Here is a 21,943-nt window from a genome sequence, read left to right on the forward strand (position 1 = left end):
CAGGTCTCCAAAATATATTTTAAAAAATTAACAGAAACTCAAGCATATATAAGCATTCCATGCCCTAGTTATAAATTGTCATGTGCAAAAAGAGCCCAGCTCTTTTTGAAGAAGAGATGGACATACCCAATGGTGCTATCCTTGGAGAGAATGGCAAGGAGACGTTCTCTCAAAGGTTTTTCTAATGTTTCTATAGAATGATGCACAGTAGTCTTTGCAGCTTGAGGAATTTTATATTCAATATCAAAAGTATGGGATGGGAAATCAATCTGAAAAAGAAAAAAGAAAAGATAGATGATGCAAGTCCTGCAGTAGACAAAGCTCACCCTTCCAGCAATCTCAGATGTTTGGGTATCTGAACACTTTAGTTCTACAAGTGAAACAGTCCCCAGATACTGTTTGCTGAGTTTTTTTTTTCCATCTCAATTCTTCTACATGACTACAGCTCCTAAATGTACAGCTGTGTTATTGCACAATGCAGTGGCTGGAGCACTCCTCAGAAGAGAAGTGAGAGTGCTTAGAGCAGAGATAATCAGAGCTGTTCAAACCCACACCAGTGGTTTCCACCCAGCCACCCACTCAGGCCATGTTTTGGGACTGCTGAGCCATGCCTAGCAAGGCACCTTCCCTTTGGAGAGAAAACTGAATTGAGAAAGAGGAGTGCTTATGTTCTGTAAAGGAGCTGGAATTGCTATTGCTGGTGTCCAGACCACTCCCATCTCAGCACACATTTCTATGGATTGCTTTCAAAAACATTCTCTCCCAGTTCTGACAGCATGTCATGCCAAAGCACTTCTGATTTCTCTTACTTCCAGACAGTTATTCAATAACAGATTTGCAGAGACTTCCAGGATCTTCCCATTCTTTGCCCTTACAAAGTTTAGTAATCACTATTCTATACTGACTTTCAAATATTACTGAGCAGTACTTTCCCTCTCCCCAAAAAATTCACCTAATATGATTTAAAAAACACAATATTCACACAAAGCCCAGAGTAAATCAGAAATAAGTACAACCTGCAATACTATTCTGTCCATATTTCCTTTCTTACTGGTCATCCCTGACACATGATGTGGATGTGATGTGGTCCACAGCTGCAACAGCTTTGTCCCACTAGTTAACAATCTGAGAAAAGAACATGTACAGGTTATTAGCATCACAGTCTGTTTACTTCACCAAAATATTAGTTGCTTAGTTGAAATTAATTTAATTTACTGATTTTCACTGGCTGTCATCTGTACTTTAAGTGCTTTAAAGGGATGCACACAACTTTTAGGTGGAAAAGGCAAAGGAAAAAGTTCAGTGTTGATTTAGTTGACACAGATAAATTAGGTGCTCCCTGTTCTTGAAGTCAGAAAAGGAATACTTTTGCCTCTGAGAAAAACTGAAAACACACACACACACACACACACACACACACACACACACACCCCCCCCCTCTCTTTCTCAGCATCTAGAAAAAAGGCCCAGGCATATTAATCTTACAGGCATCACCATTTGCTTGGACTTCTCAAATTACCAGATTCTGCAAGGGCATATAAAATGACATTTCCATTTGCCAGTGTATTCCCAACATTAGTACCATTTCCAGCTGTAGTAGAGCACAACTGAAGACACTTCATAAATCAATTAAGTGTTGAATGTTAGGTACAGAAAACTATCACTCTTTTGAAATCAAAATGTTGCTCAAAAGACTGCTTGAAGGCCAAGCCCTAAATATATTTTGCAAGACATTTTAGGGTTTATAAGGATTTCAAATAAAGAACAGGTCGTTCTATGTAAATATTGATTAACTAGGAGCTTGTCATGCCAATAAAGATGACCAAATCATGCCACTAAAGCACAACTGAACAGCTTATTCTTTTTAATAATTCTCCAATTTAACACAGTTGCCACAGCCTTCTGTCCCATCCACAAGTAATGATGACTTAAGCCACTCCACATGCACTTCAGCAGAAGGAATTTTAACTTAGCCATGGATTCTTCCAAAACACATACATGACCAGTTTTGTTCTCCCCATATTTCAGTTAGTTTCAAGTTGTAGCTCCTGCCTGACATTGATGCTATTTTCAACTGTAACTGGAGTATTTGGCTACCAGTTTTAATTACCCAGGTATGGATTTAATTCATGTGGATTGCAAGTGGGTTAGACCACTAAGCATCTCTATAGCTCTTACATAGAGGCTACTCAGCAAGCCCTGGCACAACACACACCATTGTAGTGCTCTGCATAAACAGAAAATACAGTTTTCTCCCCATACTAACTCCTATGAAGACAAGATAAATTTGCAATTCAAATAAAAAGCAGTGCTTACAAATACTGTGAAATGTGGTATTTAGATAGGAGACTGAAATGCAGCATTTAAACAGAAGGTTGAAATAAGCATGGTTTTGAAAAGAAATCCAAGCTTTGGTGGAGACTGAAAGCAGCTGCAGGCCATCTTTGCAATGCAAGAAATCCTAAACTCTGTGACACTCTCAAGCTGTTGGAATCATCACCAGACAAAAGAGAAAGCAGAGCAAGTAAAGCCAAACCCAGAATCAGAGAGCGCAAAGCACACAAAACAGCCACAAGCAACAGACAGCAGTAACTGTCCAGGAAAGATCTGGCTGCCTTTCTGCAGCCTTGCTGGACAATTTAAACCCCCAGCAGGACCTAGAAATCAGCAGCACACATAAATAGGAACCCTTAAGCATGAATGCAGAAGCTGTTTTGCAGTGGTGTGATCACTTCTGCACCATGATGTCTAATTTGGGCACTGTGGTTCCAGCCTACTGGTTAATGTCTCACTGAGTAGCTGCCCCAGTGATAAGTGGTTTGGAATGAGCTTTGTAATCAAACTTGGAAGAACAAAGCAACTTGAACCAATCCAGAAGCACTCAGCTTAGGGAAGTTACAGTGAAAAGCATGTAACAGAACCCAGCAGCTCTATTTGAAGGAAAGCCAGTTCAAACCAGAAACATGCCACAAGTTTAACGCACTTGCTAATTATCCCTTTATTTTAATTGTTTCAAATAAATCCAGCTCTAAATCAAAAGAAATAATTTTAGAATATTCTGGGGTATAATCATCCAAACAATATTCAACTTCCTCCAGCAGTGAAGTTTTTTCCAGCCAGTTAGATGGAAATCCTACAACACAAGACCACGTTTTTTTCCTCTATTTAATGAAATGTATTTTTTCTGTATCAGTATAGTTTACAATTCCTACCTTTATCATGGCCTACCATATTCAATATCAGAGAGTCAATTTCTATAGCTATGGGTGTGGAGGAAGCTCTACACAGAGCAAATCATAATAATAATGATCTTACCCGTGGTTTGGATACTTACCTCCTAAAATCAAACAGAGGTAGAGAAACCTGACCCAAATTCTCTGGGCCCTTCCTCTGCTTATTTGAGTCAGGGGAATTCCCACTACTTTGATTTAAGATTCCAAACAAAGTCAGACGTAAGACTGATTCCAAAGGCAACTGTGAAATCTGGATGGGGAAAATTATTCTATAAAATAAAAGTATTAAAAATCAGTCAATTAGAAAAAAGGCAGCAGTTAGTAAGTTACAGGCTTATCCATATAATCCATTTATGCCTCTTGCTTTCAAAAAGTCAATTAACATTGAAGAACAAGTGTTAAATATCCATGCAATCATATTTCACTCTACTTCATTTCCCACACCAATGGTTTGTAAAACCTGCTCAATTACACTCCTGCACTACAGTCAGATTTGGAACAACCCTTTTAATCTCTGTCTGTTAAATCACACTCCTTGCACAGAACTGACTAGCCAGAATAACCAGTTTTCCCACTCCACTCACTAGGAAGGGCACACAGAATTCCATGTTAGCCACCTCCTAATTTTTCAGTTTGAAAGGGTCACCTGCCAATAGTTTCCCATCCAAATGAAAGAATCAAGAACTACTAGAAGTTAAATTCTAAATAGTACAAAACCCATAAAGCAAGCAGCTGAGGAGTATACACTTCACTGAGCTATTGAAGCTTCCACTTTTGCTTACACTGTTTTTACTGCCTAAAAATGTTCTTTTAGTTTGATTTCTCTGTAATAATGACAATTGCACTATAAAGCACTACACTGCTGTCAGCAGCTTTTGAGCAATCTAGCAGACCTTCCACTGTAATGCACTAGTACCTGCCAACAAAAGATGTGACAATTAATCCCATGCATCACCAATAAAAAAAAAGGTAACAGGAGTACTCTCTGAAGGCAGGTGTTCTAGAAACTCAGTGCTGATCTGAAATAATTTGTTCATCACAAACTTTCAGGGTATTCCTTAGGGTCTATCTATGACCTTTAAAAACAGTCAGGAGAGTAGATATGGGGCACCATGGAGCTCACATGATGCCTCAGCTATGACAAGCTGCCTGATAACTCAAGTGGCAGAGATGAAGCTGTGCACAGATAATGAAAAATATTCCTCTTTCAGTTAGCAGATACCACCTGCCATGACCTCCCTATCCTTCCTCTGTATGCCCTTCCTTCTTCCTCTCTACCCTCTGTATCTGGAATAAAAACTGATTCAGCATTCATGTCAGTAAAAGTGAGACATTGTTTTTCCTCTCCATTTATATAAATTGAGCAGTACATACAAGCGAGCTTCATTCTTTAATCCCTCTTACAGCAGCACAAACCATTCCCATTGCAAGGAATGTTATGATCTTCCCATCTCCCTGTAATTTTATGCTACAAACAAATTAGCACCAGGCACCTGTCCAGCATGTCCATTCCCCCTTCTACAATGAGCACTGAAATACCATTTGGAAAAATATTTCTGATTTTGATCAGTAAATTGTTCTTTGGATGCTTGAAATGGAAGTAGAACCAAGAGTTGATAGAATGACAACATTCAGCAGCTAGCTAAAAGAAAACATTTTGAGTTTTAACAGACTAAAGTCACTTACAGTTCATCCCATTTAATCAAGTAGAAGAAGTTCTTATATGTGCCAACTTTCTTGGACTGAACAGGTTTGAAGAGATCTTTCCCATTATGAGTGAGAGAACAAATCAAGTAGTATTTTTCATAACTGGAAAAGGAAAAATTTAAACATAAAAACATAAAAAACCCATAAAAATATTTAGATTTGTATGTGTATATATACTATATAAATAAAAGGAGGAATTTTACAATAAGTAAGTCACTTACTTTGACACCCAACCAGAAGAAATTCCATGAGCAGCAAATATTGTGAACTGGAGATGTTCTGTAGCAGTCCAAGCTTCCTTGGTACTCTTACTCTCTTCTGCAGAAATTGCTGCTGAACTGCTACAGGAATTTGTGTGGAGTTGCAGAAGGGCCTCAACTGCTCTTGTTAACTGATCTATGCTCACTTTCAGAGGGTGTTCAGGCCGCAGTGAACCTAAATGAAATTTATTTTGAATGCACTTCTTCCTAAATTAGCCACCTCAAAACAGTTTTTAAATAAAAATTGAAGAACTTTACTCACCAGAGGGGCTCTTGCTATTGTCATCACCACATTTTAAGGATACCTATACAATAAAGTCAGAGGAAATTTCAATACTGAAAATCCATATTAGTTTTAAACAGCTATGAAGTATCTTATAGAGAAATTATGAACTATCTGAATTAGACTCATATTTAAGTTTATGTAACACATCTTTTCACTCAAAGTTCCTCAAGAGTTAACTAACAGCATCACAATTTCCATATGATGCAGCAACTATTCACCAAGTTCAAAAGCTCATTTTTTTGTCAAGTCAACTGCTTTGACATTCTTTATATGGATTCCAGAAAGTACATTGGAATATTGCCCAGGCTAATCTAACTTCTCTAGGCAGAGATAAAACTCGCTCAGGGCTGTTATGGATGAAAGCAGAAGTCTTTAGCTTATTGACCAGTAATTTAAATCTGAACAGCTTTAAACAGCTTTTTTTTGTTGTTTTGTTTGTGGCATTTGGCAAGGCACCTTTTGCTGGCAGAGTTATAAATTTACTAAATAAAAAAAAACATTAAACAACTGAGAAAATGAACAGTAAGGACTATTACTTTTACTATCTCTGTTTGCTTCTTGGTCTGCTAAAATGGAAGTCTCAACATGATGCAACATCACAGCAATGTCTAGTCTCAACAAAGACAATGTTGAAAGCTAGAGGTGACAAACAAATCATGGGAATTCACTCCCTTCTAATCAGCAAGTGTTTCATGCCCAATTCAAGTCCTGATAAAACTAAAATTTTTAATGAAAACTAAACTTGTGGTTTAAAATCAAACCCCAGTGAATTCCTAACTTGCTACAAAGTTTGCCACAAGTGCTGCAGAAGATGAAAGCTCTCCTTACACTTGCAGTGTACTCACTGAGCATCTTCAACCTAAAGTTAAAATATCAAAAAATTTCACATTCTTACAGAAACAGGGTCACTTCTTCCAATCACAAAGAATTACTTCGAAAAAATAAAATCAACAACAGCTTACAAAAGATTACAATGCAACAGTCTCCAATACTTATGGCATTTTTGTTTCTGAAAGCAGTCCTACATGCCTTCATACACATTTCTGTGTAAGCCAATGTCCATCATAAAATAATGGCAGGGTTTTGTTCATAAAATCCCACCTTTTTCAAATTCTACTGGAGCAATGTTATTTTTGGGAACTATTTGTACACTGTAATCTAATTATTTCTACAGCTTTCTCCTACCAAAAAGCAAACATTGAAAAAATATTTATATGCTGTATTTTACTACGTTGTCTTAATGTCTTCTGCACTTCCCTGTAAGAATTTTAGTTCTTGTGACAACTATATTTATCTGTCTTCTGCTCAGTATTACAAACACATCACTGAGCTGATGAGGCCAAAAGCAAATAGAGCATCAGGTGAGTTGCCACTCTGGTAAGGCAGCAGGACTACAGAAATAGCATTGTAAGATTATTTTGCTTCTTTATTTGCACACTTCTCCACTTCATGACTGTTTTTGACAACATGACTTGAGACTGTCCTGCTCAACTGAACCATTCATTATAAGGCAGCTGCATCATGAAATTCTGGGCTGGTTGAGAGATTTTGGGTTTGTCCTTATGCTCAGGAATGCAGGAGAATGAACAGTTAAGAGTTTTAAGATGCTATTGCTAGTCACAAACATTATTGGAAAAATACATGATGTCAATTCCTCCTTTAAAGAATAACTGCATTAATTTTAGACAGCATGAGCTCCTGTCAGTTCCCCTCAGTCAGATTTAGTGGCATCTGCTGTGACACAAGTTTCTAGTTACAGAATCAGAAAACAGTACTTTAAACCAGTTTTTAAACAGTCACTATTTAGAAAAGGAAAATACTCCCAAAGCAAGCTATTAATGCAGCAGAGAGACGTCAAATGGAAGATATCAAGTAAAATAAATAAATAAACAACACCCAACAAAAAATCCCAACAGAACCCTGACAGAACTGTTGCCAGCATTTCCAGCTACTAAAGACTGCAAAATAAAATTTATCAGTTAAAACATGCAATTTATAGAGTGAAAGTTTACCTCAGCATTTTTAATCCTTGGGAGATTAACAGCCCTCCTGAGCTTCTTCACTGATTCCGTTATTGCAGGAGTCTCTACACAATCCAATGTAGAACAGATTTTTCTGACAGTCTTAATTACATGATCTACTGCTTTATGCTGGTTCTAATATGAGAGAACACATTGATCTGATCACAATTGTGAAAGCCAGTATTGCTTTAATGTTTCTTAATGAATTGCCAAGAAAACAACACTATGAGATGCACATCTCCATTATATTAAACTCTGGTGGAATGACTGGAATAAAGAAAAACCTCAGTATTGAGAACTTCCTTATGAATGCCAAAAACACAGTAGTACAGATTCTAGATGGGGTGCCAGGAAACATTAGGAGGTTCCCAACAATTTTTTTATTAAACTGTTGGCAAACAATTATTTTCTAATGAGATACTAAGCTCAATTTCCTTCATGGACTAAAAAGAAAGTGCAGTTCAGAAAAGAATATTCAATTAGTGTGAGGAAGCAATGCTAAAGAAGCAGTGCTTCAATTTCAGCCCACAGGTTTAAGTTACACTGACACTTCTACTACTAACACTACAGTACTGCTTCCATGATGGAACTAATCTTTTCTACTTCACTTTAATTTACCTTTGTAGGCTACTTAAAACAAAGTTGAGCTGCTCCTAATATTCTCTTCCTTCTACTCTTCCAACAGAGGAAAAGCCACTCTAGTGAAATCTGAATTATCCTAGGTTTCCTGGGGTTTGTTTTTTAATGTAAGGAAAGTCTTGACCCAATTTTAAAGAACACATGTAGAAAATTAAAATATTTAGTTCAAAATAATAGTTTACTTTTTAAAGTAGGTTTCTTTCACAATAACTTCTGAGCACTTACAACTAAGTAAGAGGAATAACTACTGCAATATCCTCTCACTAAGATGTAAATTGATTCCCAACCACCACTCTCCCAGACATATCCTTGTGGCCTTCCTACAAATGGATAGCAAAGAAGCCATTTGAATCAGAAAGTTTTAAATTGAGAGCTACCTGGCAACAATTAACTGTTCCGGTAAGAAAATAACCACAGAAGTAAGAAGACACTGTAAATATTTAAGCCATTCTTCCAAAGCTAACAAATTGAAGGTAACAGCTTCTTTGTGACATGGAAAGAGAAATTTCTACTGCTATTTTCCTCACAGGCTCTCAAATCTCAATAAAAAGACAACTGATAATCTTCAGAATATTCAACAATGTGAAATCAAAGCCCACGTGCAAATTATTTATGGAGCACCCTTCTTCACTTGGATTAGCAATCTTCAGCTACTGAATATGTAAAGGAATTCACTTCCTGCAGTAAAAAATTCAAATGCAGAACTGCTGCTATTTGGACCTAATCATCACCACCTACAAAATACATCTCCCAACCTCAAAAAGCTCCATTTCCTACAAGCTCAGCAAAGGGTAGAACACAAATCTGAATCGAGATGTTTTGCATTCCTCATCTCAGCCTGTGAAATCACAGCTAAACAAAGAAGCTGAAGCAGCTGCAAGAGCAAAGCAACAAAAGCACCACCATGGCAGGGAGCAGTAACAGCTCACTCCTCTACAAAAAGACTGTGTTCAAAACCACCCTTGAGAACGTGGTGAATCACCAGCAAGGGAATTAAATAATATTAAGGGAGTATGGAAATAGCAGACAGCAGCTTGTTCAGGCCTGCATTCCTGGAGAGGCAAACAAACATAGTGGAAATGAAAAGTACTGCAATTAAGTCATTCCTTTCAAGGCTGGTTAAGAAACACAGTTATCTAGTGTTTAAGCATTTAAAACTCCAAGTTACATTACTATCAGCAGTTAAAAGCAGCTTCTCCTTTGAGAAATGAGCAGGTTGTATCCATAAGCTTTTGCAGATGGCATATTACTCTAAACTATTTAATATCCAAGCTGCTTTAAGCTACCTGTCATACACTGAAATAGACACATTTTTGACAGGGTATTTTAAATTAATTGAATAAAGCAGAATAAAACATTATTATGCTTTGTGTAGAACTTCCTTGTATGTTCCAAACCCGCTTCAATTCTAACTCCCATTGTACACAGCTATTCCTGCTCTCTATCATGCAGATTTTTATCTGTTAGTAAATACATCCTTTATGGCTGTCAATAACAGCCATGGTCAGAATTCAGACCTCTTCCTTACTCTCCTGAATTAACCTCTTGCAGCATGTTTGGGGCAGAGGTTATTTTGCACCCCAGGACCTACTTGGAAGATACATTTCTAGTTGTGATTACCAGGTAACAGATATCAAGAAAAGCCAGGAAGAAAAGAAGAACAGAAATCTAAATACCCCTGATTATAATTTCACATCTGACAGCTTGCTCAGATTTTCAGTTTCCCCAAGAAAACCTGCAAGTCTTTCTGCCAGCTACCTCACCAGTGACTTTGGTCAGGCTACTTTTGGTTCAGCAATAAACCTTACCTCATTCTTAAGGGCTATGTTAACTTGCTTGTGATACACCTCAAGAAGCTCTTCAATGGAAGACCTGCAAGAAATAAAACTCTTGAACACAAGTACAAGCACAGAACAGAACACCACCTTGGTTAGGGATTCAGCAGTGATCAGCACTTGATTATTAAAATAACCACAAAACATTACCTTATGATAGGTTCTCTGAAGGGCTTTTCTACTTTGTAGAGGTGTTTGGTTAGATGTACAGGTGTCCTGTCATCATCTTCCTGCAACAAAATATGAGCTACTAAGTCAAGTTCTCACCTTTCTATAACATGCAGACTGTTTTAGAGAATTAATTACTAACACCTGGGGTGTTGAAGGGGAAACATACAAGGTGATCTCTTCAATGGGAAAAAGAAATAACTACTTAATAGCCTGTGAAATGTGTTCACATGGGGACAGAGGGAAGGAACAGCCATCAAGTGCCCAACGATGCAGATACCAGATACTCCTTCCTTCCTCTTTGATGGCCTGATACATCCTTTATTAAACTCTTCTCAAAAATTGCTCCCAACTTTTATTTAACTCTGAAATTTGTTCCTTCTTTTTCAAGCCTCAAGTTTAGTCCCACTGCTAGCACACCTTTCCTAGGTATAAAATACTTGGTTGTAGGAAGAGGCATTACCCATAGTTATGTAATTTGCCTTGTGAAAACTCAGTAAAGTATTTCACTTCCTGGCAAGATAAGAGGATAGCATTTCCCACAGCAGGCAGGCATGCTGATGTGTCAGTCACACCAGGAGGTCAGGGCCCAGCAGCCCCTGCAGAGCAGGAGCACTCACAGTCCGTGCCAGGTCGCTGCAGATCGCGCTGTGGGTCAGGAGCTGCAGGCTGATGTCCGTGTCCCACTTGCGGCAGCTCTGGATGTACTCGTGACTTCCTATGCAGTGCTTGCTGAGAAACAAAAGCAGGCACAGTCACTACCAAAGCACTGCTTGCCCAAAAATCACACCTAATATTCCAGGCAACCTGTTGCCATGAAGTAAGGCAATGGTGAATCGAGCTCCACGCCATCCTTGGTCTGATTTTTACTTCTGCACAAGTTTTGATACATTATTGCAGATACCTGCACTTGTGCTAAAGCTCCTAACCACACTGAAACCAAACGTTCTAACCCAGAATGGGGCTTTTTAAACCATTGCTTTTGGAGAAAAAAATACAACAAAAAGAACCAAACCAAAAATCAAACCAAGAAACAAATAAAACCCTGCAAACCACAACTTTTATTAGAAAACAGTTTATCTTTTTTTTTTTTTTTTTTCAGTTTCTGAGATTTGAAGAGTGGTCAAAAGCTACAATACAGAAATGGTCTAGAACCATGCATTTGCATTAGAACAGAGCTGATGACAACCTACTTTGCTGTATCCCAAAGCAACTCCAAAAACTTCTGATCTTTGTGCAAAGAGTGACTCCCTTTCATTTTTAAGGTTTCTTTCACACATTTAATCACCAGAGATACACTTTCTAGTAACTGTGTCACAAAAAAAGCATGAAATTAAGTATTAATGAAAAAGAGTTTGCTTACTTCTGTAAAACTTCTTCTTGGCCACAGACTTTCAGGATATAGCTGCCAATGTCCACTTCATTCAAGTCATCATGCACCCAGCAAAGTGCCTGCATTATTATGAGCTCAACAGGGGAACTCACTGTTTAAAGAAATTATATCTAAAAGTTAAATACAAATCTATAGCGAGTGATATTAACTACTCTTCACTCACAAATTGTAGCTGTTTAATGAAATTGATTTTTATACTTGTAGAGAAGACTTTCACATTTCTATTATCACCTAAATTTCATCATCTGACATCTTCACTTTTCTCCCACAAAGAAAGGTACCTCATGAAATTTGACTGCCATTATAAAAAGCCCCAAAAAATCTTTAAAAATTAGGATACAGTGTAGTCACTTAACCAGAAGTACAAACACAGTCTGCAGGACTGAGGATAGATATTTACTTTCTTTGTTTAAATTTTATTATAAATTTGCCCTATTTAGCAAGGACTTCAAATAGGTAAGTGATCCCAGAGGCACTTTCAGTTTAAAAAACACTATCTGAAGACTTGGAGATTGAACTCCTCTCTTTGCTTGGCTTTTGAGGAACTGAATATCAGCTGCAGCTGAGGCAAATCCTACTCAAAGTCTTTTCCCCTTTTTCCTTTCCACTTGTCCAGAGAAGTTTCTAGTCAGTACAGAACAGATCTCAGTAAGCATCACCAAGCCTGTGCAAACTGCAGCTCTTAGCTACCAGTACTTTTGCATCAGGCTTCAAATGCTTTTTGGAAAAGTCTCTTTTCCCTCCAGCATCTACAGAGCAAAAAAATAATCCCAGTCAAACCCAAAATCCATTCCCCCACAGCCACCAGCTGTCACCAACTAAAAATACAGATAAGTTTGAATGAAACAAATGCCTAAATACAAAATGCTCCCTAGCCCTCCCTACCTAGTTTCTGATTATCTCATTCAAATCATTTGCAAATAATATCAAAGTGCCTCATAATTCTGTAAAAAACCTGTTGTATAAAAGCAATTTTATATTTTGCCAGTAGCTTCACAGAGTGGTTTTTTTCCCACTCCAGGGACCTTCCTGATTTTCTCAAATTTTTTTTAAAGAAATGTTACTACTATGGTGGATACAGAGAGGTAATGCCACAATATTTTCCACAAGATAACACATGTGCTTCATCTCATTAAGAAATGATTTATTATTACAAGCATAGATGTGTATGAGTACATATGAAGAATAACTGTGAAATTCAAGAACAAGCAATGATGGGAAGTATAAATTCAGAAACATTGAAGTCGTTAAGACTGTTTAACTTATTATTGGGTGAAATGACTGTACTACCTTCAGCAGAAAAGATATCTGGGAGTTGATAAAGAAAAAAGATGCAGTGATAGTTCATGCAGGGATAGTTTCTGTGCTGTACTCACAGGCTGCACTGCCAAAGGTCTGTCAGCTCTATGAAAACTACAAAGATGTTACCACCTTTTCTCTGCCCTACATCTTATTCAAAGACATTAATTTCTTGCTGACACACAATGTTTGCTCAGACAGAGCAAACTTCCATGCAAAGTTTAATAAATGAATGCAAAATGAATCCAAATAAGCTCTAAAGTTCATCCATTTCCCTCCTGAGTCCTTTCTACAAACAGCTGTCAGAGCACTGAGAGGCTGCATCTCCTTCTGAGCAAGACTGAAAGCCACACTGAAGTAAAGCAGCTCTAGCAACAGGATGCCAAGGTATGTAGCAATTTGACCAAGAAGAGAAGGAACTGAAGGTAGAGAATAACTTTACATACTCTCATTACTGGTCACATACCCACCCTTCACCAGCTATGGAAGACAAGTAGTTTAACTGTGATTAGTTTCAGCAAAATGGGAGTAAAAAGTGTTAAGAAGAAAGTATGTTGGGTTAGGACACAAAACACATGCTAAGCTAGTCACAAAAAAAACCAGAAATAAAGGGCTGAAGTCCTAACATTTCAGTTATCCTACCAAAGCCTTCTGTAGGAAAGGATTAAGCCTGTAATATTAGCAAAGTGCAGTCTTAAGGATTAAGTGCAGAAACCCTTCCTAGGCTATATTTACAGTCCACCTCATTTCTTAACAAAAGATTATTAAGTCACCACAGAATAAATGTAAGGTCCAGCAAATGAATATAGAATGAAAACCCTGATGCACTGAGAGCTTGTTTTTCCAACAGAGCAGCAAGGTCATGTGAGTAACAGAAAAACTCCAGGTATTTTGAGAACAACCAGCTCTGAACCATCTACACTGTGAGAAGTTGAGATCCACATGTTAACCCTCACAAGTGACAGAAGCATAAAGGCAAAAAAGTTTATTACCAGTTATTTTATCAGCCAGAACTGCCAGAAGTTGACAGCATGCAGTTACAAATAAAACCACTGTGCAGTCAAGACTGCACAGAGAATATGAATTTATGTAGTACAACCAGGCAAACCTCAAAGGTCCACCCCAAACCAATATTCCTGGCTACCCACAAAACTGGGACAGCCAGTTGTGGCACATGCAACAGTATTATTTTAGTGTTTGTGTTCCTAAGCATGTATTGAAGGCAAGTAATATATAGTTTCAGTGTTTATTCCTATTCTCCAGCAGCAGTTTGCATGAATTTTCAGATCGCCTACAAAAATTTGTTTTAAAATATATTAGTGTTGAAATGAAAATTAAACATTAAAAATCTCAGTCCTGGTATCATTATCCCCTCAATAACTATAAAGTAAAATGTCTTGAAAAACTGTTTTATTCTATCCAGCTATGGACAGAGGAGGTTTGCTGGACTTTCCCTTTTTACAATCAATATTTCAGTTTGTTAACCTCTAAATATTTTCTGATGGAGGCACTGACCCAGAAATAGTCCTTTCCCCAGTTCCCTTTTCCACATTTCCCACAAACAACTCCTGAACTCCTGTCCCTGAGACCCAGGGATTACAAAAACTGCAAGGCATTGTCCTGGGCTGAGTTTTCAGCCTTTCACAAGCAAACTCAACTCAAGAAGCAGGAACATACCATCACATGTGAAAGTTACTGGCTGCTGGAATTCTTCGATTTCTATTGAAACCTTGATACTGGCACTCTCCCCACTTATATTTCTTTGCAGCATGATTGGACTCAGCACAAAACCTGGGTTTGTTTGCTGATCAGTACAAGGAAACTTGGTCCTCAGTCTGGAAGAAGAGAAGAAACATTGCAATGGAGAAGGCCAAGACTAAAGCAAAATAACATGGTAATAACCACAAGGCAGAACAGTAAAGACTACCTTTGGCTCTCTACCTAAATTGCATGTGCAAAGCACCATTTATTTTTTCTACTCTCAACAGGACATTGCCCACAATAATTATACAACTAGTAGTTAGATAGGAAAAAACTCTTATGTGTATAATTAGGCAGGTTTTCCACATAGCTTAAAATGTTTAATAGGTCAATTCTTGCAGGACATATTCAACTTCTGCAGAAGCTCTAAAATAGTTCTTTAAAAGGTAATCCACAGTATTTTAGAAAAGTTAGTTTGAAAAAAAAAATAAAAAAAAAAAGAACAACAAGCCTCTTCACATTTCAACTTTCAGAAGTCTAATCTGAATTTAGATACCATGCAGAAGGTAGCTATTCCAAGGTACCTATTCCAAGCTATGGAAGTTGAGGAAGAGGCTTTAATTGAGGTAAAGGCTTTTATTTAGGACACAAGCAGCACAGAACCTTGTTTACCTACAAGTGAATAAGCCATACTTTAAAAGCTGCTTTTAAACTTCTGCTATTTAACATGGATAAAATAATTTAACCTTAAACTTCTGCCAATTTCTAAGTAATATTATAGGAGATTAAGAACAGAACTACTCTATAAGGATAATTTATTTCATCATCTTGATTCTGGACAATAGCAAGATCCTCCAGCAAGAGCTGTCCAGTTGAAAGCCCATCAGTATTTTAAACACTGGGTCTTGAAAGAAAGGCTAACAATTAGATTTAACCAGAAAGTGTTGCAACAAGCCTATCCTATGTGAGCTTTGTCCTAATCATCATCAGTAAGTTTCCCATAAATATGATTTTTTTTTTTTTGTGGAGTTTTCATTTCACAAACATTCCTGCTTTTAAAAAAAACATAGATCTCTATATCCTCCAATTATTTCTTGAAATTTGATCTCAGAAGTAAAAAAGGCAAGAGTAGTTTGTAGTAAGAAAAACACAACAAAATAATCTCAATAAATTGTGGCAGTAAGAAAAAAATCCCACACAACCTTTAAGAAACTTCACTTGACTTTTAGGGATAAAGGCAGAGACAAGTTTAAAGGCTTTATGTTACAGAATTCCGGTTGTGGAAGAAACAAAAATAATAGCATTTAAAGGTTGGAAATCCACAGAGTGATAGGACATTGTGAGTGTCTCAGCTAAAAAGAAAAAAAAAAGACTTTAAACTCTTTCAACAGAAATTTTAATGAAAAAACAATGAGACAAAGAAAAATACTTTGAGGATAAAAAGGATAAAAACAACAAAAAGTGAGAGCCACAGGACCAAAACAAGAAAGAGGACATATGATAATATAATAATCTTAGTAGATCTTAACAATTCTGTTGTATTCTTGAAAAAAAATAAACAAACATATGATAATATAATAATCTTAGTAGATCTTAACAATTCTGTTGCATTCTTAAAAAAAAAAATAAACAAACCAGGACAAAGCCAGGAAAAACTGAGATAAGAAAAGGAAAAAGGATACATACTGAAATCTATCCCATCAAGAAAAAAAAATATAGACTGTTCCTGTCAAGCTAACTGTAAATGAATCATTTAGGCTTTTTTTTTTTCCTCTTCTAAAAGTTAATTCATATTCAGCCATTTCTTACTTTGTGACTGCTTCAGAAAAAGCTGACAGCTCTTGATTCTGCCCTTCAATTGCTTGGAGAAGCACGTTTTCTGTCAGCGTGCCAGTGGTCCCATTGTCTTTCTGCAACTCAAAGATAATACAGGATTTAAATAGCTGCAAACATATTCCTAAAGCCAGCAAAGCCACATGCAGATGACAGCTTTTCATGAACCTGAGGTTTACTATTAGTTTTATGTCTATTTCTACATGGAGAAAACCATGTATCACTACTAACTTGAAAAGTATAGATTCACTGGAGCAGTGGCTCCTTGACAGCAGGTCATTTATTTGCCAGCATCATTATCACTTAATATTAAGTTGCAAGCAGTTCCTGAGCTCTCAGAAGTGACCTCTTCCATTTGGATTTGAACCACAGCTGGAGAAAAAGCACATTTTTCCTCCAGTTCTGCAATTCAAATTCAGCATAGTTCCAGAAAGAACCACTACATATCACTGGTGCCCATGATTCTCTCTTCCTACAAAGCAGGAAAATGCAAGTTGAACATTGGAAGGAAATAGTATTCAGAATGAAATTTACAACTAACCCCATGGAATCAACTTATCACTGTTTTAATTCCTTATGCAAAATGCTCCCATCACCTCCCAAAACTGTAAACCACAATCTTTAAGGTATGCAACTCAAAAATCAACTGCTAAAAGAGAGCTGCACTTTCAAACAGCAAACTCTAATAAACTTTAAAAACCAAAACAACAAACACAGAACTGCAGCAGATTTTAAATCTGTATCTCTTTTCTGATCCAATTCACAACACATCCATACAAAAGCTGGAGTGAGCAAAAAGCAGAGAAAAGTTGGAATAACCAGTGAAACTCAGCTGTCCATGGTATAGCAGCCACCCCTAGGCTGAAGGATTTGTGAAGCTCCTGCCAGATCCTCCCTGGAGTAAGTTACAAGACCAGTTACATCTTTCACCCCAAGATCTTAAAATGCTTATAGAAACCTTTAATCCAACCACAAGGCCAGGAAAAAGCAGACTGCACTACAATTGTACTGAAAATCACCACAATTTATTCATATTTGAATAAATTAATTAGTATGTGGGTTATTAATTATGAGCCCAAGTAGTCAGCTAATTTCATTAGAGTGTATCAGACAATATAGTTAAATTAGACTCTCAGAAAAGGGGTCAAATCTGAGAGAGCCACATACTGTCAGGTCTTTTCCTTTGAGCACTTTTTTCCCTTCAAATTAACTTCTTTAAGCAGTACAGCATAAACTTGGAAGAGATGCAACCTATAATTGCCACCTGAATTGCACTTAAACCTAGTTATTTCAGCTAAAATATTGGTTACATGAACACTGATCAGTCAAAAGGGCAAATTCTGTGTAATTGGGGATTAGCCATACCACAGGAGACAATCAGAACAGGAAGCTGTAAAGCCACAAACTTTGAAATGAGCATGCATAATTCCTTAAATTTAAACAGGTTCTTTTATTGTAACATCTCAGACAAGTTCTATCACATAAAAATTCTGGGCAACCTCACAAGTCCTGCTAAGCTGTGCAGCTGTATCTGTAAACACACTCTCTAAGCACTGGCACCACCACCAAAAATCACAAGGAGAGAGGCAGGGAACATACCCAGGGAAAGGCCAATACCCCTGAGGGAGGTTAGTCACCTGCTGGCTGGCACTCAACACCAAACTCAGCCACTGCAAATCAAGAAGCTGCATCTACAGATGTTAAATTCTATTCAAAAACTCTTTAAGGAATACTACAAATAGGATGAAAGCATTAAACAAGGGGCCTGCTTAAATAAAGTCACACCAGTGATGAAACACCACTTTATGCCACTATGTGACACTTTTGAATTCCTTACAGAAAAATTTGCAGGTTATTCTACTGTTAAATTCAAAGTTTGGGGAACTAGCAAGGCATGTCAACACATGCAAGATTAGCCAGGGTTAACAATAAATTCTAATCTAATGAGCAAAGAAAAAAACAGATTTGGTTATCCATGGTTCACCTCAGGGTCACAGTTGGCTAAGGAGAGAAACCTCATGTCATTAAAAATATGTAATGATGGAAAAGACCTCCTGGTGGAAAATTAAGAACAGCAAACACCTCCTTATTTTCAGCTGAACTTCAACATCAACTTTTCATCACTTTTGGGAAAATAATTTCAGGACAACAAGCTCTGAAAAACTAAGAATTCTATTTAATCCCACTGGACTCAGATGGGTTTTGAGCAACAAGTAAAATTTGAATTTCTGTAACTTCCACTTGGGCCACTCTGGGAGGTGCAAAAGCTATCAGTCAAACAGGAAATAACTTGAAAGAAAGGAGTTCAGGCCAAATGAGATAAATAGTTCATGTCAGCACAGGCTGCAAAAATAGAAGTGATCTGTAAATACAATTAATCTGAACAATGACAAACAAACCCAAACCCCAATAAACTAACAAAAAGTCAAGTTCAATAAAATTCTGTGAGTATACGAAGTCACAATACTCAGCAGCTCTGTGGAAAGCAAGAGAAAACAACACATGAAAAAAGATAAAATGATGCATTATGCCTCTGCTTTCAGAAATGAGTGACAAACACTGAAGTATTTAAGGGGGAATACTAAATGTATAGTTACATCAAATATGAATATATACATAAAATAGGCAAAAATAAGAACAGATACAAATAGATACTTCACCAAAACAAAGCAACCTATTGATTCAGGCATTAAACAGATAGTGATAAGGTTTGATAGAATCAAAATACTAATATTTTTTCTTAAGGTGCAGCAAGACTGAGTTTTGCAGGAACGGTGTGGGGGGAATGATCCCGACTTGTTAAGATGTAAGACTTAAAAATATACTTTGAAGAACAAAAAAACCTGGGTAAATTGGGTAAAATACAAGAAAACTGCCAGAACGTAGAGGCTACATAACTCAGCTTCTTATTATACCAAGTAGAAAATTATTTCAACCAGAAAATAAAGTAGAAACAAAGGATAGGCAAAAGAGAGACTATCCAGGTTATATTTCAAGTATATCCAATTGAGAGACTTATCTTTAAATGTATTTATTTCTTCTTTAATAACTCAGCAGAAACAATCCTGGTAACTCAGTCTTGTATCATCACCTACCTTCATAACACAGGCTAGAACTGGAGTGTGATGCCAAAACATTAGTGGAGGAGCAAAAGTGCAAAGTAAATCTCAGACCTTCAACTGGGCATTCACTGCAGAAGTCTGCTACAAACTGAGAACTTGTTTGAAAAAGATGGTGACTTAAAAATTAATTGCCTACAAAATTGCTGTTGTGGTGCTATCATAAATAAAAGAGTACCAAGCAGGATGGCCCTGCCTGTAATGAGGGTTTATTGCTGATGTACAAGGCACGTGGTACCCTGTGCTCTCACACAGACAGCTAAAATTCTCATAAGTCATCTTCAAAAACATAAAAAAGCAAAGAGAAGCTCTCACACAGAGCTTGCAGTGAAAGCTGACAGAAAGTCACCATCTCTTGTAACATGTTGAGGTAAATATCAAAATGATTCTTTCATCTTAAGTACCTGCTGTTCCATCCTGAAAGAACATTTGCTAAGAGCTGGTTACAAATGTGTTCTGCTGAAAATCAGATGACTGATGAGGAGGAGCTGGAACAGCCTTTAAATCAAAAGTGGCAGGAAGAAAAGACCACATGTGAAGGCAGAGCTTGAACTTCATTTATGAACCAGTAGTCAGTACATGACATGCAAATAGCAGGAGACTGGACCTTATCAACAGGAAAGACCCTTTGAAATCCTATATTCTTGAAAAAACCTGGAATGTGTAAAGATTTGATTCAGCAACATTCAAACATTACTTCCTACAGACACCATGTGAGATGCACTGATCCACTGCAGCCCAGTTATTAGCCAGGAGTTAATTACAGCCAACCAACCAGCACTGAAAAACTGGTGACTGAAAAATGTGACAAACACATCACCAGGTGAGAAAGCAAACTGAGAAGCAAACTGCTGTAGAGCCCAAATTTACATGCCTCTCCAAATACTACTAAATAACAGAGTTAAAGTATCACAGCTCAACAGCAAGTGGGGGGGGGGGAGGAAATTAAGTCAGACCCAAGAGCTGTACACATAGCACAAAACCAGAGATAAATGGATTTTTTGGGTTTCAGGGTGGTTTTTCTTCTTTCTCCATTGGCCTTCTATTGAAGTTTTGGCAGAATACTGACACCTAACCCAGAAAAAACAGGAAATCCTTTAAATGAGGGGCCAAAAATTTCATTTCCATGGAAATTTACACAGCCGTTTAGGCCACAGTCTAGTAAATATTCCTATTTCTGAGAAAAAAACCTCCTCCAGCTTGGAAGTGGGGAGGGAAGATATAAGGAATTATTTGGAAAGTATCCTTGAGTGATAACAGTTGGTTTTTTATGGCATGTCTCTGGCCTATTAAAAACACCTAAAAAAACAACACATAAGATTTAAAACAGCTGTAAGCTAAAGTCTCCAAAGCAAACAAATAATTTAATTCCCATTTTCTAACCAGTTTCTACAAATACAATTTTTTTGGCCATTATCACACTTGCCAGGGTGCTGGCTTTTCCACTGAAAACTTCTCCACTTCTCTTTTATTCTTTGCACTCCTCCAAAGAAACCCCAAAACCCAGAAGTATTCATATCCACTTTCTAGTGAGCTGACTAATATTTCAAAACACAATGTGGTTTTTTTTTTTTGGTTTTTTTTTTTGGTTTTTTTTTGGGGTTTTTTTTGTGGTGGAATTATTACAGAAAGAATTAAAAGTATAGGAAAAGTTAAATAACCTACAGTTCTTTTACTGGACTTAGGAAAAAGCAGGATGCCCTAATGGGGTGTAATGAAGCAGGTGAGACTGTGACAGTATTGATCACCTGCTGCACAGTTTGCTTTTGACACAAACTGCATGTGCTCCATGCTCAAAGACAGGAGTGCCATAACTAAAGCCCCTGCTCAGAGTTTGGTTTTCAAGGTTTTGTTAAAGTGATCCTAGAGAAGAATCTCTCAAACATTTCTTGCCCTGCCTGATAAAAGTAACATCACACAAACGTGGTTTACCTTCTCCTAAAGCAGTACAGTGTTTCTGACCCAACAGCCACTCTACCACCCAGCACAAAAACAAAAGTTCTGTCTAGCATTTCTACACAGAAGGAAAGCTTTCTACCTACAAAAGAAAATTATTGTGGTCTTGTAAAAGGCAAGATAAAACTTTCAGTGTTTAGCCTCCCACCTTTTTATTTCACAGTATCATGTGAAATTGCTCATAAAATTGAAATATTTATCAATGTGATTTAGACACTTTGTTGTGCTGAGTATTATTTCTATTTCTTACTGGAGTGTTGAATTGAAAACCAGCAATTTCTCCAGTAACTATGGAAGGATTACACAAGGGCAAAGGTATTTTGGGAGATAATTCAGTAGTATTGTTCAATTTTCTGAATAGCACTAATCCATATGTCATAACATCACATTATTTGGTCACTGCTCAAGCCAAGTAATACACATAAAATAAATAAGAGACCTTCAAGTGTCTTTAAATATTGTCATTAAGCTTCACTGTTATACTGCAATTTCA

At 37.2% G+C, this 21,943-nt stretch overlaps 1 protein-coding gene across 2 annotated transcripts in view; it reads right to left on the reverse strand.

Annotated features, from left to right (window-relative positions):
- PIK3C2A (phosphatidylinositol-4-phosphate 3-kinase catalytic subunit type 2 alpha) overlaps nt 1-21,943 on the reverse strand; it is a 50,039-nt gene that overhangs the window by 15,475 nt on the left and 12,621 nt on the right. Inside the window, exons 3-15 of one of the 2 annotated variants that reach the window (XM_030239987.2) lie at nt 16,352-16,452; nt 14,519-14,676; nt 11,513-11,633; nt 10,770-10,881; nt 10,132-10,211; nt 9,955-10,018; nt 7,499-7,642; nt 5,463-5,505; nt 5,162-5,375; nt 4,920-5,042; nt 3,335-3,502; nt 1,017-1,125; nt 127-269 (exon numbers count right to left, since the gene is read on the reverse strand). In XM_030239987.2, the coding sequence (XP_030095847.1) occupies nt 127-269; nt 1,017-1,125; nt 3,335-3,502; nt 4,920-5,042; nt 5,162-5,375; nt 5,463-5,505; nt 7,499-7,642; nt 9,955-10,018; nt 10,132-10,211; nt 10,770-10,881; nt 11,513-11,633; nt 14,519-14,676; nt 16,352-16,452 (1,580 nt within the window). Of the gene's footprint in view, nt 1-126; nt 270-1,016; nt 1,126-3,334; nt 3,503-4,919; nt 5,043-5,161; nt 5,376-5,462; nt 5,506-7,498; nt 7,643-9,954; nt 10,019-10,131; nt 10,212-10,769; nt 10,882-11,512; nt 11,634-14,518; nt 14,677-16,351; nt 16,459-21,943 lie in introns of both variants that reach the window. The other variant, XM_030239986.2, reaches the window with a different exon arrangement.

Source organism: Serinus canaria, chromosome 5 (assembly GCF_022539315.1).
Source record: "Serinus canaria isolate serCan28SL12 chromosome 5, serCan2020, whole genome shotgun sequence".
In the NCBI taxonomy this organism is placed as follows: Eukaryota; Metazoa; Chordata; class Aves; order Passeriformes; family Fringillidae; genus Serinus; species Serinus canaria.